At 45.7% G+C, this 15,733-nt stretch overlaps 1 protein-coding gene across 3 annotated transcripts in view; it reads right to left on the minus strand.

Annotated features, from left to right (window-relative positions):
* ITSN2 (intersectin 2) overlaps positions 1–15,733 on the minus strand; it is a 109,663-nt gene that overhangs the window by 1,342 nt on the left and 92,588 nt on the right. For 2 of the 3 annotated variants that reach the window (XM_036223962.1, XM_016121702.2), the window contains 10 exons: positions 13,853–13,974; positions 10,792–10,898; positions 9,728–9,911; positions 6,080–6,178; positions 4,471–4,638; positions 3,849–4,064; positions 3,162–3,283; positions 2,312–2,394; positions 681–764; positions 52–225 (listed from right to left, as the gene is read on the minus strand). In XM_036223962.1, coding sequence (XP_036079855.1) covers positions 52–225; positions 681–764; positions 2,312–2,394; positions 3,162–3,283; positions 3,849–4,064; positions 4,471–4,638; positions 6,080–6,178; positions 9,728–9,911; positions 10,792–10,898; positions 13,853–13,974 — 1,359 coding nt within the window. Of the gene's footprint in view, positions 1–51; positions 226–680; positions 765–2,311; positions 2,395–3,161; positions 3,284–3,848; positions 4,065–4,470; positions 4,639–6,079; positions 6,179–9,727; positions 9,912–10,791; positions 10,899–13,852; positions 13,975–15,733 lie in introns of those variants that run through there. The other variant, XR_004951830.1, reaches the window with a different exon arrangement.

Genomic DNA, 15,733 nt, shown 5'->3' on the forward strand with positions numbered 1-15,733 from the left:
TTCCAGAGGGCTGGGGAAACTTCAGATCCCCCTGGCCAAGTTATACTTTACCATCTGGTGAAAACTGGTCTCTGTCAAACATGGTGAGACACAGCACGTCCTGGTAAAGATCCTTAATAAAGAACTGGCAGTTAAAATTCCACTTGGGATTTAGGGTGTCCTGGAGGGTCCGGGTGGTGTAGCTCTGGGAGCCCATGCTGATTTCACAGTACGGATTGCTCTTTCCTGGACAAAAACAAACCAAAGACACGTGTGGCATGTGTAGGTAAAATGAGTGACAATGGGGCCTTCCTTGAGCAGAAGCAGGATCCAAACCGATGGCTTCTCTAGAGACCAGGCAGCAAGGGGGCTGCCCGAGGGCCCACGACTGTGGTCTCCACGTCCCCAGTGCTGATGGCATCACAACCCTGGGAATGACCATGTGGGCTCGAACGCCTCGACTGCTCCCTGCACCCTGGCAGGTGTCCGTGCAACCTGCTTTGTGCTTTCCACTCAGAAGCTGAGGGAGGCAGTGCTGGTGCTCATTGGGAAGCAGAGTGACAATGATATGGGTCCAACAGCCATTTTAGTGGCACTAGAAACACCGACTTTAAAAAATCATCCTGTTATTCAATGCTCAGAAGAGTCATCAGGGAAGAGTGGGGCCATTACCACATCTGCTGAATGAAAGAAGCATTTACCATTGGGTTTACAGGCTTTTAATTCTGTAGCTTCAATGACATGCACCATCAGACGCCCGATGCCTGAAGTCTTTTGAGAGCGAGCTACAAAAGAGGAAGAGCAGCCATGTTAGTTTCTTCTCCGAGAACGCAGACAGCACAGCGGTGACGCTGAGCTGTTCGCACTCACGGTCTGTCTAAGCTACGCCAACACTGCTCAGCCTCACCTGTCATTGCGCCGGGCCCAGCAGACCAGCGTCTGGCTGCTCTGTGCCTTGCCCAGACCATACTGCCTGCCAGTCTGCCTCGCCGGCTATCTCTGCCTGTCAGCACCCCACTCGTCCTTCAAGATTTAGGTCCAGTTTCACACCTCACATCCCAGACCCCTTCCCTCCTCTGTGCATCCACCGTCCTGGGCTTCTGAGCATCTCACAGCCTGCTGGGCCTGAAGGAGCCATTGTAGAGCACAGACTGTTTATTCATCCTCATATTAACCCATCAGCAGCCTAGCAAGTAGTAATATTAATAAAATAATAATACATTATGTTCATTCAGCACCTACTGGATACTTTGTGTTCGGCATGTGCTAGACCTTTACGTAAGTGATTTAAGTGATTTAACGTGCACGATTACCCTATCAGACAGCTCTTCATAACTGCCATCTCCATATGTGAGAAAGCAGAGGCTTAGGAAGGACTGAAGCATGCTCGAGTCACAGAGCTGCTTAACCACTCACCATAATGCCAACTATAAGTAAATGCTTCAGCTTACGAAGCAGTTCCACACTTAAAACTGCATTCTATTTAAGGAGGTACTCGAACATGCTTTAAATATAGAGAGGAGTGAGTGGGTGTGCTCAGCATTACCTTTGCAGATATGGAGTTAGTTAAGCGGGTTCTGCTCTCAGGGGTTTAAAAACTAACAAAAAGGCTGCGTGGTGAGCGACTGAGTTTTCAAAACTGAGGGCTGGTAGAACCTCCTCTACGAGAAGTGGCCCGGCCCTCACTGGTGCCCACCCCTCCAGCACAGACGGCAGCTGCACTCAGATCCTCTCCAAGGCAGAGCTGGGCCCTATTCAACTTTATAGGTGCAGTTAAGACTAGCCTGGGGCCTGGCACAGAGTAAGTAATCAATAAATGTCTAAAGAATTAAATACGTAGAAAATATGTAACAGTACATATATTTATGTTAAGTAAAACTAGTATAGAGAAACTTTGATTTACATCTTTGACCGATTAAGAGATCATTGTATACTTTACAAATGATTCACTGATTTTTCAATAGCGAGTCTCTAAAGTAACATTAAAACAAGATTCAATTAGCAAAAGCTGTGTGGGGGGCAGGGACAGAGACTTTGCCACAGAGACGGCAGGTCCGGGGGCTCATAAGGGATGACCCTGGGCTGCACGGTGTGTGGGGCGCGGCCTCCTGGAGGCCTTAGGTTTGAAACAGCTGTGGGGGGAGCTGAGCTGGGCTCTGCTGTCTGAACCCGCAGCCCAGCCGGTCTGGTCTTTCATTCCCCATTTGCTCTCTCACCACAGAAGCAGTAGCAGCAGACAGTCCTGAAGATGAGGACTCCCCTCCTGCCACCACCCCTGCTCCCCAGGGCCCCCTGGTGGCTGGTTCCCACCCTGCAGGGCATGACCCACTACCTTGATAAGCCTTCTCCCGTTTCTTCTTCTCGGTGTCGATATACTGTTCAGAAGCTGCCTTGATCTTCTGGACCCAGGCAGTCCTGGAGGAGAAGCAGAGAACAACCACTGGGTGGCTTTTTCCACGTACCTGCAGGCTCAACCAGGAGCCCAAAGCTCTGCCCCCCTTCTTCTCTCGGGCTAACCTCAGCTCGAACAAGTTTCCAATCACAGGCTTAACATCCCTTCAACACAAAAACTTGTTTGCTAACTGAGGATGGAGCTGAAACTGTGTAGCCAGCTCTTGACTGCTTACAAACCAGCAGGCGCTCGCCAGGTGCCGGGCACACAGAGAAGGAAGATTTGTTCACCACCTCAATGGCAATTCAGCGCGACAGTGACCGGTTCCACTACACAAAGGTCTGTGCACACAGAGGAGCAGCAGTCCCGTTTGCCATCACAGAGGAGGAACAGCTGCACCCTAGAGAGGAAGGCGGGCCACACTGAGGGGCATGGGGGCAGGCAGACGGTCTGGCTGGTCCTCTGGGTGCAAGGACAGGACTGTGTCCGAGGGCACAAGGAGGGCCCCTGGAGACCAGTGGAGCAGGGGCTGTTGCCGGAGGGGGTGCAATCGGGAGTCTGGTGTGGGATCTGCCCTGTGGGATGATCTGAGGCGGGGCCAGGTTAGGGGGCGGCTGCGGTAACCCAGCACGTTTAAACTAAGGCCTGACGGCAGGGCTGGTGCTGGTTAAAAGAGGTTGAGGATACAGAGTTAGGACCTGAGCATGAACTAGAGGTGGTTTTATGGCAGACAGAGATGTCCAGCCTTTTTCTCAGCCTTCAAAGCAGGTCACGCGTGGTCAGGACTGACCTTTCGTTAATGTTGTCTGTTCGGAGGGTGTAGACCCGGTCAATGTGAGAAATGTGGAAGACAGGCTCATCGCTGGAAGGGTCTGTGGGCAGTTTCACCAAGACCTCATTCAGGAAAATGGGCTGAAAGAATCAGGGCCAAAACATAGGCTGTGAGATGGGCCAGGACACCCACCTATGTCCGGAGAGAGTTCTGTCCGTTCTGAAGAGCCTTGTGGAGACAGAGAGGACTTTAGCTTCTAGAGTCGTAGGGAAAAAGAAGTTGCCTCCATTTTGTAAAAGTAAGTATGTGGTGTAGATGAGACGCTACTGAACTGAGGACAGGTGATCCGAGCTTGCGTGACTGCTCACGTGACAGGGTCTGCCCTCCACACGCTGACCTTGGCCCTCTGCCTCAGGCTCAATTTCATAGAGAGACCTGAAGCTCGAGTCGGAAGAGGCAGCATCGCGTGCCATGTTTGCTGGGGGCGGGGGGGTAAGCCAGAATCCAAAGCTGGAGTCCCCTTGTGGCTGTCGCAGGGCAGTGAAGGCCCGCCCACACTGGGGCTTCCTCCCCAGCAAGCAACCAAGGAAGTATGAGCCATCCGGAACAGGTGCAGAGAGCCAGGAAAGGCTCCGGCCAGGAAGGAGGTCCTTCAGGTAAAAACTCACTGTGCTCCTGATGCTGCGCCAGGATTATGACACTTACCATTTTATACATTTTGAACTGAGCGTTGGACTTAGAGCTAAAAAGTTTCTCAGAGCCGGAGGACACAGCAAACTGCTTGACCATGTGGGTAAGAAGCAGGAAGTCATTGAAGAGGAATGCATGTAATTCCTTATTGCTCTTAGTCTTGTATAACTTCCCGCTGTGCAGAAGCTTCCGGGGCCCCAGGCAGTTGGTGAGGGAGTTGAAAATAAGTTGCTTAAAAGAAATAAATAAATAAGTTGCTTAACGAGAAAGAGACTGCCAGTCTGTAAGTCCCGGCACAGCCCATCCCGGCCCCGGACCCGAGGGCGCTGTGACGGAATACGGCTGTCATCATTCACCTTTACACAACTTATTTCTCTTCGGAGTTCAAACTGGCATCGTGGAAATGATTACCTCTACCCACAGATTACTGATTCCACCAGCTGAATTCAAAGACCTCCAAACATAAATGTCAAATCTCTCTTTACAAGAAAGGAAGGTGACAGCCCAAGAAGGAACAGGGTGATGAGTCCTCTGGGCTGAACTGAGGTGTAGACTGTCCACACTAGGGGAAGGCCTGAACCCGGTTTCCCACCCAGAGCCTGCCAGGCAGTGTCCAGCTCTGCACCGCAGGCCTCACCTCTGCGAGACCTTCGCACTGGACGTGCGCCTGGATCCACTCCAGCCGGTCTGAGTTTTCCTTCTCCCGAACTCCTTCGTTAACTTGAGAGCAAAGCTCCTCTGCCCGCTCCAGGGCCAGTTTTAAGGAGGAGTGGTCCACGTGGCTCTCCGGGGTGTTCTCCAGGATCTGGAACAGAGCGGCTGCGTCACGTGGGACGCGTCGTGTCTTCCACCCACCCACTCACCCGGCTGTCCCACGGCTGCCCAGATGTGCTGGGTGCAGCTTTGCTAAGTGTGTTAACTTGCTGAACGGCAATGGTTCATAACATTTTGGGGGTCATCGATCCCTTTAAAAAATCTGATGAAAGCAATGGATCCCCTGCTACGTGACAAATACAATGAAATTATGTCGTTGGCATGTAGGAAAACACATTCAATTCATTCTTAAGCGACTTTAATATTACAAATGTAAAAAAGGAGAGGCCAGAATACAGCTTAGTGTGGTCCCTCTGGAAATCAGCGGCCGCCCCACAGATGCCTCCTGCAAACTCTCCTGTCATGTGGTCCACAGTCCTTTCTATAATTCCAGATGTAAAAAAGCCCTGAAAACCTAAAGTTTTGTTTTTTTTCCAATGTCCATTTGGTGGCGAAACACAGCCTAAACTGAAGAGATGTATTTATTTATTCTGATAGTGGTTATTATAATCACTATAGGAATATAGGTACTGCCCAGGCTTTGTTGGGGTGTCATATAATATACAGTTTTTAAATTACATGCTGAATTCAAAACACATCTGGTCCAAAATACTTCAGGTAAGGGACTGTGGATTAATATGTATTAATGAGTCAGTCTGGTATCACGGCTGTAACACGAACTCTGTAACATAAGGCCTATATTGAGTTAACAGTGGTCAAGGGATAACCATCAGTATAAGCAATAGTCTTATAATATTTCTATAGTTTTCTACATAAGATGATTGACATTATATCAATGATTATTTGTGGAATGATCCTGTAAAGTCTGCCTTCTCTTTAGAAAGTATTTTGGCTCAAGAGGCCCACATTGCTTATGTCAAAAAGACGGATGGAATTTTAGGGCTGTTTAGGCAGCAAGTCGAGGTGAGATGTAGTGAGGGAGGGGACGATGATGAGTTGCTCAGGACATGCGGATGTGGATACTCCTGGGACCTCTAGGTAAAGGTGTTCAGTTGGTAGACAAATTTAGGTCTCAGCAGAAAGACTGGAGGCTGAGGTTGTACTAATGGTAGACTCCGCCCAGGCTCAAGGTGGGCTCCACCGCAGAGACCTAGCGGGCCTCTACCCCACCTAGACAAACACTCACAACCGAGAGGCTGGGAGAGTTTCCTGATAAGGGAGAGGACAGGATACCCAAGAGACAATGGATGCTTCTTTTATTTGCCCACTTCGAGGTTTTAGCCGTTTAGATTGCATATGTGTGTGCTTGTGCATGTGCGTGCATGCGTGCATGCACACACACACTTGGTGCCTAGTCAATCAGACAGTGGGGTCAGACCATGGGGCAGGGTGGCTAGTGTACGGAGGCTCCCTGACTCCTAGCCTCTGTGAACCTCAAAGGGTCCTGCTTCCCCGTCCCGCTGGGGACTCACACTTCTGATGAGGAGAGGGTAGCGGGTGATCCTCTGCATGGGCTTCAGCAGGAAGCTGGAAAGGGGCATTCCTTTACACCGAGGGTCGGAAGCCAGCTTCTGCAAAAAAAAAAAAAAAAAAAAAAAAAATGACAGGCTCATGAGGAAATCACAGCCCCAATGAAAACAAAGGAGACACCCCCTGTACTTTGACCACTATTTAGATTTCTGATTTCTTTTAAAAATTCAGGGTCCAAAATGATGTTCAGATTAGAGGCAGGAATAGCAATCCTGAGCCAAACCCGGCAGCTTCTTCGTTCTTTCTTACACGCATCTGACATTCTGTGCGATAACTCCCTCCGCTGCTTCCAGAACCATCCTCTCTCGCTGTCTTCCCAGCCCGCTGACCTGTGAATGCACTTCTTTCTTCCCCTCTACTCACTCTTAACTGTAGGTGCACCCAAGATCCCCTGCAGGTGAGTCCAGAGTCTGTAACCCAGACCCTCTCTAGAGTTCTACACTCTCCTTACCTGGATATCTTAAAGGCACCTCAACACCTCAACATACTCCAAAACAAAGGCCTCGTCTCCCCCCAATAAAAGCCTTCTCTCCTACCTCTATGCCTATCTGAGTTGGTAGCACCATTCTGCACCCACCTGCCTCCCCAACACACACCTAGAAGTCACCACTGATGCCAGTCTCTCTTCCAACTAGGTACTAAACTGATTGGGCAGATTATTGTATAAATTATACTTGTCTAACCACCATGCCATACACCTAAAACCAACAGAAAATGATACTGAATGTCAACTATGATTGAAAAACAAAAAATAAAATAGGTCTTGATTTCCCTCCTCTGTTTGTCCACTGTCCCTGTTTTATTAGTAACCATCACTTCCATTTACTGAGTAACTACTCTGTGCCAGATAATGAATGTGTTAGTTTTTGCTAGTGTGGGCCCTTCTGCTCTTTCTTCACTTGGCTAATTCATGCTCATCTCAGAAGACTCAGGTTACACCTCCTCTTATGCAGGCTCTCTCCTTCCCTCAGGTCTTCCCTCCCTTTTAGGGATCCTTCTCAAGACCCCATAACTAGCAGTGGCTACCTCTAACGTAACAACGCATCTTGACTGGGTAACACAAACTGAGCTATCACGTTTGAGATGTCTCTATGCCCCTCAGCCTGTCAACTCTAGGAGGCCAAGGACCACATCTTATTTGCTTCTACTCCTAATACTAGTACCTAACAAAGTAGCTAGAACTCGAGGATGATCATTTTGAATGACTTAAAAATACACTTACCACAATTTACCTAATCATTTCCCACTATTGGATATTAAAATTGTCCCCTCTTTTTTTGGATATATCTATATTGTTATAACAAGCATTTTCACACTTTTTATTTCTATATTTTAAGAGTCTTTTCTAAAAGTAGAATTTTAAGCATAGTTTATTGTTAGACTTTGCTTTTCAACGTAATCGACATCATGCCCTTCATTATGAGACTATAAACTTTTTAGTTACTTTAACTATTATTACAGTTGTGATCACAATGACATCCTATTGACACTGTTATTGTTATTATTATTTGGAAAAAATCTCTTTAATCTTTTACTATGCTTTAGAAGGCAAACGTCCTGTTTTCAATTCTATCACCGATTATTTGGAAACATTCACATGCACTCACAATTCTACATTTATCTAATCTGATCAATGATTGTTTCTAGAATCTTGGTTTCTTTTCTATATTTCTTCAGTTCATTTCTAGGCAACCCCTTGCCTCCTACCCTTATCACTAATTGAAGACTTTTGTCCTTAGTGCCTTATCGTAAAGATGATAAATATAACTGGTATTCACTGAATGCTTATTACGTGCTAAAGTACTTGAGAAGTATTATCTCCGAGTTCCAGATGAAGGGACTGACGGCACCCAATGTTAAGGAACTTGCCCTGGTGATGGGGCTGGGATTGCGACCCATGCAGGCCGGTTCTGACGCCCGTCTTGTTCTAAGCACGGTGTTATCTGGCCTCCTGGGCTGATCCTGCTTGGTTGTCATGAACCCTTCTTTTCATGTAATGCTTGATTTTATTCACCAATATTTTAATTAAGATTTTAACAACTATAGTTGTGAGAGAGACTGGGCTATAACTTTTTTTTTTTTTTTTTCAATTTTGTAATTAAATACAAATACCAAAACAGGCTTTGGGGTTGGGGCCACTTTTGCCTTATACAATGAATTAGGTAGGTTTTCTATTTTTTCCCTATGATCTGTATAGTTTATACAACATGAATAACCAATACCTTTATACTTGGAAAGAGTTCACCATTAAATCCATCAAGAGAACTCAGCTCCTCTCTTGGGGAAAGTTACTCAGTTTTTCCCTTGGTTAACAGTATCTTCAGATTTTTTATTCTTATTCGACCAGTTTTCACCCACACTACATGTTTTGTTAATGTTTTCGTATTTGCATATTTTTTTGAATCATATACCCTTTAAGAAACATATTTATGTCTGTTCTTGTTTTTACTCATTTGTTTTTTATCTTTCGATTATATTTACTGAAGTTATGTTTTATGAGTTCTTTTCAATGCACCTGTTCTTGGATATATTGATATTATTCGTGCTTTTATCTTTATTACTTCCTCTATTTTCCTGTTTTCCTTTATATTTGGCCTATACATTTTCTATTTTATGCTTATTTTTCCCTTCTTTTCTGGTAATGAAAATATTAATATTACACATTCTCTCATAAGGCAGTGCTGTGGCCATGTAATAATAGATCCCAATATGCGGTACTTCATGAACCTCTAAAACCAATAAGAAATGTAAAAATAACTCCAAGAAAACAGGTTTTACTTTCATTTTCCTTGTCACTTTAACATGTGTAGTAATACTGTTTATTATTGAATAATAGCAATGAAAATGACTTCTTAAAATGTGACATTCTAATAACCAACCATTTGAAGCTCACTGCTGTATTAGTATAAAGATGTTGTGGATTCATTATATCATATATAGTGTTTTCTTTCTGAGTACAGTTTCTAGCGTTACATCTCCTTATCAACTAACTTGCATGTTTCTAATTTATGACCATGGCATCTTGGAACCAGTCATTTCTTCTTCTCCTTATTGGTTTCTAGAAAGTCTGATGATATCTGTGTACAGTTCTAGTACATATATGGGATCATGGGTATGCACTTTATGTATTATCCTAATTCCTGGTATCATAATTTTTTCCTATTTTCATTTCCTTTTGTCCCTCTTTATTCATCTACTTAAATTTTACTTTATCTTGTTGCATTTTATACATGTAAGTAAGGATTTTATATTATTTCTGGAATAAGATAGGTATGAAATAAATACAATTTACAAAATTAAGAAAGTGACATTCTGGATTTTTGTTTTGGAGTATAACGTAAGTAGGCTTAAAAAAAACTCTGCTATTTAAAGATGGGCAAAATCATGGTCCCAGTGCCAAGAAACCTGACTCAACATAAAGGCAACACAAAGCAATCAGAAAATTCTTTGCTATATTTGTATTTTTTCTGGAAACTAATGGGGATACCCTGCTCCACTGCTGAAATCCCACCTGTGTGGCTGTACACCTACGTCACCGCCTCCAGGCTCAGAACCAGGCTGGCCTGCCTACGGTCCCCGAATGAACTTACCTTTAAAAATTCTTTGAAGTCTGTGTCTTCATCCGTCTTCTGCTGTAACAGACCTGCTCCATTAAGCTGACAGCTGCAGAACCGGATATAAGCCTGCATGTGGGACAGCTCGGCTGCCAGGATGTCCCCAATCATCTGCACGGGCATCTTCTCACCCCCAGTCTTCTTCCGTACCCTCAAGGCCCTGCAACCAACACACACTTTCACTTTGTTTCTAAGCGAATGTCCTTGGTACATGAAGGATGAATACCATAGGGGCCTGGTGGTAATGACAACCAGTGAGTTACTTAAAAACCTCCGGCCCTGTGAGGGGCACTGGAAGGAGGCGGCAGCTTTGGCATAAAGCTCTGCTGGCCAAGCCAACCTGGGTGAAATGACAGCAAAGAAGAACAAGAAAATGAACTCTATATACTTGGGTCTATCTACTTGCTTCTAGGCCTTTGGAACTATTTTGGTTTCACCTTACTTTCTCAGCAAAGTTTTTTTGAAAAATTCTAATTCGTTTTTAGCTGAACCAAGAAGAAAGAAATTTTACATGCTCTATAGGGAAAAGAGGGAGCGGGGGCCCACAGAGGAGAGACGTGGAGGTGGATGCGAACCTCGTCCCCAGGAGAGCTGCTGAGCCCCGAGCAGAGTGGGGACTGCTGATGACTCCTCCCAAGAACCTGCGGCTAAGGGACAGAAAATCACCCCGAGAACGGAATTTCACACAGGACTCAGGAGACTGCTAACCCAGCTGTGAGCTGCTGCTTTTCCACTGACACGAACTACCTGAGAGTCAAGCATATGTTGGGCTCATATGTTCGAATAGTTTATTTAATGCTTTAGTTTTCCTTTGTTTAATCCCAGTATTTTCTTCATTATATTTCTTTAGTTCAATAATGATGTATTTTATATAATTTACGGGGTATTTCATAAAACGATAATAAAATGAAAAGCCCGAGGGAGCAGAACACGGCCGAAAGGTCCTTTGCTAAGCAGCCTCTGTGGAAGACGCTGATGTGTGACAGCGTCGGCCCTGGGGCTGGGGGCGTCACTGCAGTGACAGGTGGGCTCTCACTCACTTCAGCAGCTTTGTGTTAGACATGATGAGCTCCTTCCAGTTAACAAAGATCAAGGCCATTTCTCCTTCGGTGAGGGAGCCTGACTCCGCCATTCGTTTTTGAAAAACCTAAATTCAAAACACAAAAGAAATAAGTGAGCTGAAGTGTGAATACACAGCCTATGTGATCTAAGTCAAACAATATCTTTATATACCAAAATGAATACGATCATGGTATTTTTAAATAAACGTATTTATGATTGTTAACTTTTAAACTGCATAATTTCCCTACTTTTTGCTATCTGGGCTCCTATCAGGGCTGGTTCTAAGGATGGAATCTGGTAGTCTCATCAAAAAGAGAAGATTCTCATACCATCTCCTGGGGGGTGTTATGAAGGTTAACTCGAAACAGGGGCATAAAGTGCCCGCACTCTGTAAGAGCCTGCAGAACTGGGGAAGCATGACCACCATCAGGCTGAGCGCCTCATTGTTCTGAAGCAGTTAATGAGAAGTTCAGCAAAAGGAACGGTCGTGAACTGTGTTTCCCTGAGACTGACTGCCAAGCAGATGTGGACTTCAGAGGCTGACCGGCTGAAGGGGAACAGGAATACCCCGCAGCAGTACCGCACGGCACTTACGGATTTACGAAGCGTGATGTGTACACATATGCTTGGGTGTGTGTATGCACACGCGTGTGTGTGGGTGGGGGGTTCTCAATTAACGCCATAGAAGATGTCGGGCTGAGTCGGGCATTATTATTCCCAATTAACCTATGAAGAAATAAAGGCTAAGAAAGTGATTTGCTCAAGGTCACAAAACTACAATATGGAAGAGCTAGAAAGAAAACTCAACTCTTTTTGATTCTAAGTCCAAGTTTCCACTAAACAACGAAGATTCCCAGGAAATAACTTTAAAAGCCTTAAGAAAATTGTAAAGTTATCTGAGACAACTCTTCTACTGTGTGATCTTTCTAAAATGCACATGACTCGTTACTCTCTAGTAAAATCATTCAGTGGCCCCATGATAAGATGCGAAGTCCTATGTGAGGTTCACGAGGCCTGCATTTGCCCCGTGCCAACCTCACCAGCCCGACCCGCAAGTACCTGACACTCCAGCCACACTTCGAGTGCTTGCAGGACCCTAATTCTCTTTGCATGTGCCTTCCCACTTCTGTTTCCTCTTTCTGGCACAGAAGATTCATCCAGCAGGTCTCAGTGGCAGTCTAACTGGGAACATCCTTCCTGGCCTCTCCTCACTGGCTGGGGGTGGCCCCCTTCTGCCTGCTTCCCAAAGAGGCTGAGCTCACCTCTCTCCCAGCTCTCACCACACTGTTCTGTAACTGTCTCTCCACTCGGCTGTGAACCCCTGGAGGGTACAAACATTCTCTTTGATCTCTGTTCCCAAGTGCAGTGCTTCACACATAGGCTTTCGATTACCGAGTTGCACTGCACATGGAAAGAATTCAGGTAAAAGTGCTATGAACTGGACCTCTCTGAGCCTGTACCATTCCAAAATCAGACTGACAACGTCAGGACGCACCTATGAGAGTGAGCCCTGGAAAGATGGTTGACTTGCTATGAAGTTGTTTCTGAAGGACACGGAAAGCATCTGGTGTCTCTCTGTTCTAGCATTCACTGATTAATTTATGTCACTGTCTTTATTCATTTATTTACCTGCTTTGTGCCAGAGGAGGTAAGCAGAGGAGGATAAGATGGTTGGTTCTCTGGGAACCTCCACGGGAACAGTAATAAGAAGGCCTTGCCTGTGAACAATGCTTTTTATCTAAATCTTTGATCCCAACATGACTCCTTGCTTCTCAGAGCATCTTGTGGTGGTGGTGGAGGGGCGGGGGCAGAATGGGAATTACGAAGGCCTAAGTGGTTAAGTGACTGGTCTGAGGAGGGGCAGGCACCCAGACCCTGTTCGCTTTCTTTATTGTTGTCAGAGAGGAACCTCCGCACTCCTTTCAACCCCTCAGGACTGCAACGTGGCCAGCAGCAGGGCTGATACTCAAGGGGGTTAATAAAGAAAATGGGCTTTTCTTGTAGACTGTCTGTTCTGCTCAGAGACATGCTTCAGTACTGACGGGAAGGCCTGCAAAGGGCCGGGCTAAGTTTGGGGGATGCGGGATGAAGGATACACAGTCTCTGCCCTCAGGAGCTCATAGCCTGAAGGGGACATAGACATTATCAACCAAGAAGTGTGGTATCTTGCACAGGTGAGATAAGCAAGCAGGTGTTTTTGGAGACCCAGCCTGCATTTAGGGTGGAGAATGACTCACAGACAGGTCTTGCCGGGGGGCGGGGGGCAGGTGCAGAAGGATGCAGCCTTTGCTCCAAGCCTCTGCAGAGGTCATGGCCAGGTACACATGGCACCTGTTGGGCCTGTGTGAAAACACCTGTTCTCCTCAGGTGGTTTATTTAACTGGGCTTCTCATCTGAAGGCCTTGAAAATTCAGTGGGAACTAAAGCCATGGAAACAAAAGTGTAATAGAACTATAAAGACTAGTTTTGTTTAACACAAAGCATTTTTTAAACGTTGCTCTAACAGCTGTTATTGGCTTAGAGGTCACTGGTAACATGAATAGGCACAAACCTAAACAGTAAATACATGGTAATTGGGAAACGTTTTACAATATCCTATTTGGTTTCCCAAACTGACACGAATGTTAGGGGAATACTCCCACTGTTCTGCAATTCCCCTGGAAACAACAAAGTTTATGAAAACATCAGATGTCGAAACGGCAGTGTAAATATAGATAGGCGAAATTCTGAGGCAGGTATGAGTTTGCTCTAGTGCCCTCCCACCTTCTCTGCACCCTGGTCCTCCCTGGATGGTACCACTTCTGACTGAGGCATCTGAGTGTCCTCTTTGCTCTCTCTTCACTCTGAATCACCTAATTTGGGAGAAAGAGTAGACTTGAGATCTTCAAGTCCTCTCCAGCCGGCGGAGACAGCATCTTGAGTGTGGGAGCTCTCGTCACGACTTGTAAATTCATACATCAAAGGTGAGACCCTGCTTCGAGTCCCGCCCTCCTCCTCCATCCCTGAGGCTCCTCGAGCCAGTCAGCGGTGGGCCCTCACCTCCACGACAAGCTGGAGATCGTCCACATACCGCTCTTCAGTCTGAATCAGCTCGTGAATATAGCCTTGCCTTTTCCTCTCGATCGGCTGCATGGTGTCCAGGGTTTGGAGATCAGCACACCCTACGGAAGAACAGGGTAGAGTTAAAAAATATATATATTACTTTAGTCTTCTTTGTAGAAAACAGACATCAGCAGATGAGCTGGGTTCACAAATGGTGCCTTGAAAGAGCTACATAGCTTTCCAAAGGTGAACTTCTGTGGACAGCGCCCCACTGCGAATAACTGGCTGAATGACCACTCAGTGCTTGAAAGCAGTGAATTAGCGAAGCCTGTAACTATTTAGAAGGAGTCCCGATCTCTCTTCTAAATATGTAATGGTAGAATTAAGGATTTTTAGAAATGGCTTCAGAGAGATCAGAACTGTGGCGAGCTTGTGAAGAATCTATGCTATTCTCATCATCTCAAGACTTTTTCAAAGGTCTTGAAATGACTGGCTGAATCAAATGCTTGAGATCAGGGTTTTTCGAATTGCTGGTCATGAGCTACCAGTGGGTTGTTATATCAATTTAGTTTTTTAACATGTGGGTTGGGCCCAGCATTAAAAAAAATAGAAACTATCACGTGCACACCATTGGTAAACGTTATTCTGTGAAAATTTTTAGTTAGGTATGTATTTGGGGATGTTAAACGTATTTCTTTCTGTGAGCTATTAAAAATATTTGAGAAACATTTCTCTAGATTTCTTTAAGTGCTCCAGTAGGACACCTCAAGTTCCCAGGACCCAGCAGTTCCAAACAAGATCACAGCCTTAACCCACTAGAACTGCTGGTCTGGGATGCACAGCAGCCCTGCGAGACTCTGAGGCAAGTCTCAGTGTCGTGTTAGGGTGAGAAGAATCGCATTCGGTTTGGATCAATTTACAGGCACATCGGAGCAACTGAAATGTCAAACCAGGAAGTGACATAATTCTAGAATCATTTGGTAAGTAGCGGAGGGCTTGCCTTATGCTCAGTGGGAGGGGAAATGCCTGAGGAAGGCCTTCCTCAGACAGAAAGAAAAAGCTGGCAGGTACCAAGCAGGCTACAATATGAGGCAGCGAGCAGTGGGCAGGGCAGCGGGGAGAAGGGGGCGGCTTGACGCAGGGGCCTTTCTGGACGGGTACGTGTTTGGACGGATGCAGACATACCGCACAGGAAGTGCTTGGTTAGCACTGGGGACAAATGGACAAAGCCACAGAGGCTTTTAAAGGAGGTTTCTCTTTCCGATTGCCTTTGAATTTTTACAGATTTTATATAGATTCGGGCTTACAGATAGTCCTAATGAAGAAAGCTGTTCTATTTTCTGCACGTGTTGCCAGCAGCTTTAAAAAAGTTACTCCCACAGTAAAGCAAAAATTGAATAAGGCAGGTTTGGTGCTACCGAGAAGAAATAGTGTCACTGTCATGTTCAAAATCATCAAGCTTTTTGTGGGTTTTATTTTATTCTGTTCTGCCAGGGAGAACTGTAGGAATGACTGAATAGAGACGTCTGTCTGTCTGACTAGGTCGTGTGTAGCAAGGCTAAGCGTGATGGCCTGACGCCCGGCAGGATGCTGTGTGTCATGATGCGACCCAGTGTCATGGGTCAGCATTGCCAGCCGACTGATAGGAGCCACGTGAACGGTGTCTAAGGCTACACCACCTCTTACACTGGTGTTTCCTAAATTTCAACAATTTACATCCCGCCGCATCCACATTACACCTCTGCTATTACTTATCCAGTATTTTCCTCTAAATTTACTCATGTTTGAGTTAAGTATCTAGGACATCATGGGTCTGATATGCTGGTAAGAATATGAAAGATTTGAACACTATTAACAGGCCTGAAAACTGAACACATA

The sequence above is a fragment of the Rousettus aegyptiacus genome, unplaced genomic scaffold (genome assembly GCF_014176215.1).
Source record: "Rousettus aegyptiacus isolate mRouAeg1 unplaced genomic scaffold, mRouAeg1.p scaffold_m13_p_7, whole genome shotgun sequence".
Classification (NCBI taxonomy): domain Eukaryota; kingdom Metazoa; phylum Chordata; class Mammalia; order Chiroptera; family Pteropodidae; genus Rousettus; species Rousettus aegyptiacus.